This window comes from Apodemus sylvaticus, chromosome 12, assembly GCF_947179515.1.
Source record: "Apodemus sylvaticus chromosome 12, mApoSyl1.1, whole genome shotgun sequence".
NCBI classification, from domain to species: domain Eukaryota; kingdom Metazoa; phylum Chordata; class Mammalia; order Rodentia; family Muridae; genus Apodemus; species Apodemus sylvaticus.
The window spans coordinates 80,845,575-80,850,646 of record NC_067483.1 but is presented as its reverse complement, the minus strand read 5'-3'; the positions used below and the strand labels follow the sequence as shown (position 1 = coordinate 80,850,646).

The following is a 5,072-nucleotide window of genomic DNA, read 5'->3' as shown; positions in this document are numbered from 1 at the left end:
CTGTAGATTGGTTTTGATAGGATGAGCACTTTTACATTAATCCTACCAGTCCATGAGCATGGAAGATCTTTCCATCTTCTAATATCTTCTGTTTACTTCAGTGCCTTAAATTCTTTATCATACAAGTCTTTCATTTGCATGGTTAGAGTTTACCCAAGAATTTTTACATTATTTGAGGTGATTAACACATTGGTTCTAAAACCATTTATTGCTTAGTTAATATTAACCTTTTATAACTTTGTCTTCTTTTGTGAGAACAAGGGTGTTGTCCCTATGAGTGCAATATAAGAGCTACACAGCAGAGGTTTCTCCAGAGAAGCAAGGGTTGCTGATCTCCTACTACTGGAAGTAACCAAGAGGAGCACAATGGAGAAGTTTATTGTGGGCATCCTGCTTCTCTCTGTTCTTTCAGGAAGTATATCACAATCAGGTAGGTCCTGAGCCCAGCTGGAAAGGTTTCCACATCCAGAGAATAGGAGGTCTAACACCTTTTGCTGCTGTCATTCTCAGGAAACTGTGAGTGAATGGTGTGTGGAAGTTACTTAGTCTATGTATGATCCAAACTTAGCAGCTTGAAAAAGTGATCATTCACTGTCTTATGTCTTTTTTTACAACAGAAAACAGAATGCCCTAGCTCCTGTTTCCAAGCATAGGACTCTATGAGATTACAGTCTTTTCACCAAGGTTGTAGTATTGTTTGAAGGTCCCACTGCAGAAGGTCTGCTATCATGCTTACTTGTATGATTAATCAATTTCAGTTCATTTCAGGATGCCGGCCAGGGAATCTGAATTTTTCATTGTATATGGACTGTAGACCTCTCTTAATTTCCTGTCATTGAGGGCCTTCCTACAAAATGACTGCCACACATAGCTGGAAGAACTGTCCAGTTCAGAAGCCACAGTCTTTCATAATCAGATCTTAGAAATCCTCCCACTGTGCCCCACTCTATGCCAGCGAATCAGCCCTTACCCAGAGAAGAGAATTAAGCTAAGTCACATTTTAAAAATTACCATATATATTGTTGAATAAGGGCATACTTTACTATACTAGGGTGTAAGGAAGTCTCTGAGTTTAAGAAAGGAGAATGGGATTTGTTTCTCTGATGAGAGCACTGTAACGTTTCATTCAAGAGAATAACAAGATAGGAAAAGATGCTGTAAAGGCAGGTGAGGTCCATGAAGGCCATCAGATAGAAGGTGAAGTTCCTCATATGCAGGATCAGGAACACATAGGCAGTGGATGATTCTTTGTATATATGCATATAAATATATACATTGATATACACATGCACACACACATATGCATATATGTAAAGGGGATGTTTACTCTCTCATAAAGTTTCTGTAAGGCAAAGGACACCATCAAGAGGACAAATCGGCAACCAACAAATTGGGAAAAGATCTTCACCAACCCTACATCAGATAGAGGGCTAATATCCAATATATATAAAGAACTCAAGAAGTTAGACTCCAGAAAACCAAACGACCCTATTAAAAAATGGGGTACAGAGTTAAACAAAGAATTCTCAACTGAAGAACTTCGGATGGCGGAGAAGCATCTTAAAAAATGCTCAACTTCATTAGTCATTAGGGAAATGCAAATCAAAACAACCCTGAGATTTCACCTTACACCAGTCAGAATGGCTAAGATTAAAAATTCAGGAAACAGCAGGTGTTGGAGAGGGTGTGGAGAAAGAAGAACACTCCTCCACTGCTGGTGGGGTTGCAAATTGGTACAACCACTCTGGAAATCAGTCTGGCGGTTCCTCCGAAAACTGGGCACCTCACTTCCAGAAGATCCTGTTATACCACTCCTGGGCATATACCCAGAGGATTCCCCACCATGTAATAAGGATACATGCTCTACTATGTTCATAGAAGCCCTATTTATAATTGCCAGATGCTGGAAAGAACCCAGGTATCCCTCAACAGAAGAGTGGATGCAAAAAATGTGGTATATCTACACAATGGAGTACTATTCAGCCACTAGAAACAATGAATTCATGAAATTCTTTGGCAAATGGATGGAGCTAGAGAACATCATACTAAGTGAGGTAACCCAGACTCAAAAGGTGAATCATGGTATGCACTCACTGATAAGTGGATATTAACCTAGAAAACTGGAATACCCAAAACATAATCCACACATCAAATGAGATACAAGAAGAAAGGAAGAGTGGCCCCCTGTTCTGGAAAGACTCAATGAAGCAGTATTCGGCAAAACCAGAACGGGGAAGTGGGAAGGGGTAGGTGGGAGGACAGGGGGAGAGAAGGGGGGTTGCGGGACTTTCGGGAAGTGGGGGGTTAGAAAAGGGGAAATCATTTGAAATGTAAATTAAAAATATATCGAATAAAAAAAAAGAATTGAGGTAATATGACAGAAAAGAAGAAATCTTGGAGGGAATTTGGACTTTAAACCAGAAACCCATCTCTCCAGAATAATTGCCTAATTGAATGACCATGGTGAAGTGGTAGGACTCTGAGCCTCATTTCTTCACCAATCCAATGGGGGGATACAAGTAATACCCACCCAATAAGTGGTGCTGAAGTCAATTAAGGGAAGAATGAACTTTGTGATGCATGTTATAAAACTAGCTTTTTTATTACCAAAGAAGATGCTTTCCTGTTTTGACAGCTTTATTATTTTTTTTCTCACTGCTGCCAGTAAGAAAACTTGACATTCATTTCTCTACTCTGCAGTGTTACTGTCAGAGGAGAGTTATAAGTTCTTTCAGGCTAACTATGATATTTTGCTTCAAGTTTGGATCCTGACAAGGTTACAAACAGGGAGATAATTGATCACAGGCCATAAATACACGGTCTCCACTCCAATCTTCCGGGTGTTGTTGTGTTGTCAGGAATTTAGCTCGCCCACCCTCCACCTGCAACGCACACCCCTCACTCATACATTTGAGCTAGCCCTCTTTTCTGGAACTGTTCCATTCCGATTCTCCAGGGGTCCAGAGTATAAGCATTACTTAAGAAGCCCTTCTATGTTAGGAAATAGGATGCATGCTGTTTTCCCATTTCCTACTATGAAGCAAAACTAACTCAATTCAAGACTTTATAATATTTCTAGGCCATATCTCCTCTGATTCAGTTTGTCATTATTCTTGAGTTTATTTTCCAAACTGCAGCATTTTGTTAAATTTACTTTTCTGAACGAGGAAAGAATCATTCTATAATGATTACAGTTTCATCTTTTTGCATGCCTCTTAAGACAAAATAAATCCATAGTAAGTAATCCCTTGATCTTGTTGCTGTCATAAAAAAAACTGATCTTTATTGAACATAGTAACTGCGGGAGAGAGTGAAGGTGAGGTCCAGTACTATCATAGTCTGGACCAAGTAATTTACATGATGCTATGGTCTATCATAACAAGATCCAGGGTTTTGTTGTTATTAACCCTAGCTACAGGGCTCAAGGCGAAATAACATGATTGGGTCAGTGGCAGAAGAATATGCAATACCTCAGGCGTTATACATTGCAATGTTTCAGTTACATTTAATTTTCTGTCACAGGTACTTACTTCTTCTATCTAGGTGCTATGTCAGAGAAGATGGAGGTAGAGTTGATAACAGGGATCTTTAATTTTGTAGCAGATGAACTGAACCCAAATCCATCTGTTGATTGTTAGTTTTGGTTTTGTTTGTTTGTTGGAGACAGGTTCTCATAGCTCAGGTGATCCTCGAACTCACTACATCGAGCAGTGGGCCTCCACCTTCCCAGTGCTGAGACCACAGACATGAACCAACCTTTCCAGACCTGCCTTTAACACTGTATAAGCTATCTACTATGACTGAGTTCAGACACTCATAGGCTCTTTCTGTGTTCCAATGTGCTGTGCATGTTCTGCTAGGAAGCAGCTCTAGGGTCACAAAAAGAACAAATCAAATACTAGAGTTGATAGGATGTTTGTCCTGCTGGTTTTTTCTCCACAGACATGAAGGGAAAGGCATTTATTTTCCCTAAAGAATCATCCACTGCCTATGTGTCCCTGATACCACAAGTGAGGAAGCCACTGCAGAACTTCACCCTGTGTCTGAAGGCCTTCACAGACCTGACCCGCCCTTACAGCATCTTCTCCTACAACACAGAGACCAAGGACAATGAGATTCTTCTCTTTGTGCAAAACGTAGGCGAATACATGTTTTTTGTTGGGAATTCAGCTGTCATCTTCAAAGCACCCACAAGTCCTTACGATCCAGTCCATATCTGTGTGAGCTGGGAGTCTGGTTCTGGGATTGCAGAATTCTGGCTGAATGGAAAGCCCTTGGGGAGGAAAGGCCTGAGGAAGGGGTACACTGTCGGGGATAAGGCAATGATCATTCTAGGGCAAGAGCAGGATTCCTATGGGGGAAAATTTGATGCAAAGCAATCCTTTGTTGGGGAGATATGGGATGTTTTCTTGTGGGACTATGTGGTCCGCCTAAATGAGGTATCTAACAGCTGTAAGAATGGCAGCCTTATAAACTGGCGTGCTCTTAATTACCAAGACTATGACTATGTGGTAATGAAGCCCACGCTGTGGACTTAAGCTAATTACTCTATGAAATTTAAGTCTGCTTTTGGTTCTATTATAATGATAATGTGCATTGCATTAAAAAGCAAAGAAATGCAAATCGTTGTTATATGTTATTTATGGTGGAAAATATTGGGGTGAATTGTACCAAAATGGTCTACAGCATCAAAGCATAGGAACTAGGGGAACAGGCTCCTCTCACAGCTGGTCACCCATCTTACAGGATTCTGTGTGAATGGAGGAGATCCTGTGGTGGTTCTGTGGGCTCAGATTCAGAAACCTGTGAGCACAATGTAACTGCTGGGAGAGGCTTTCCGGCACAGACTATCCGAGGGAGTTAGACCTCAAAAGAGAGTTTCACAAGAGGAATTCTCAGGAGCTAGGTTGAGAAAATGCTGATTCACCTATCCAGAAAAGAATCAAAGATGTTTGCAAAGGATGCTTAGGGAAACCCCCAAACAGACAAAGACCAGCTGTGCTGGAGGTCCCTCCTTACCCTCACTCTCAGCTTCCCTGGGAAGTAACTGTTCTCGGATAATCATACATGTC

General features: G+C 41.0%; 1 protein-coding gene across 1 annotated transcript; it reads left to right on the top strand.

The window, feature by feature from the left end:
- Positions 1–366: 366 nt before the first annotated feature.
- Positions 367–4,538, top strand: LOC127697865 (mucosal pentraxin-like). The gene is made up of 2 exons (XM_052201187.1): positions 367–430; positions 3,943–4,538. Exons 1-2 carry the CDS (start codon positions 367–369, stop codon positions 4,536–4,538), a joined length of 660 nt encoding a protein of 219 aa, XP_052057147.1.
- The last annotated feature ends 534 nt before the right edge of the window (positions 4,539–5,072 follow it).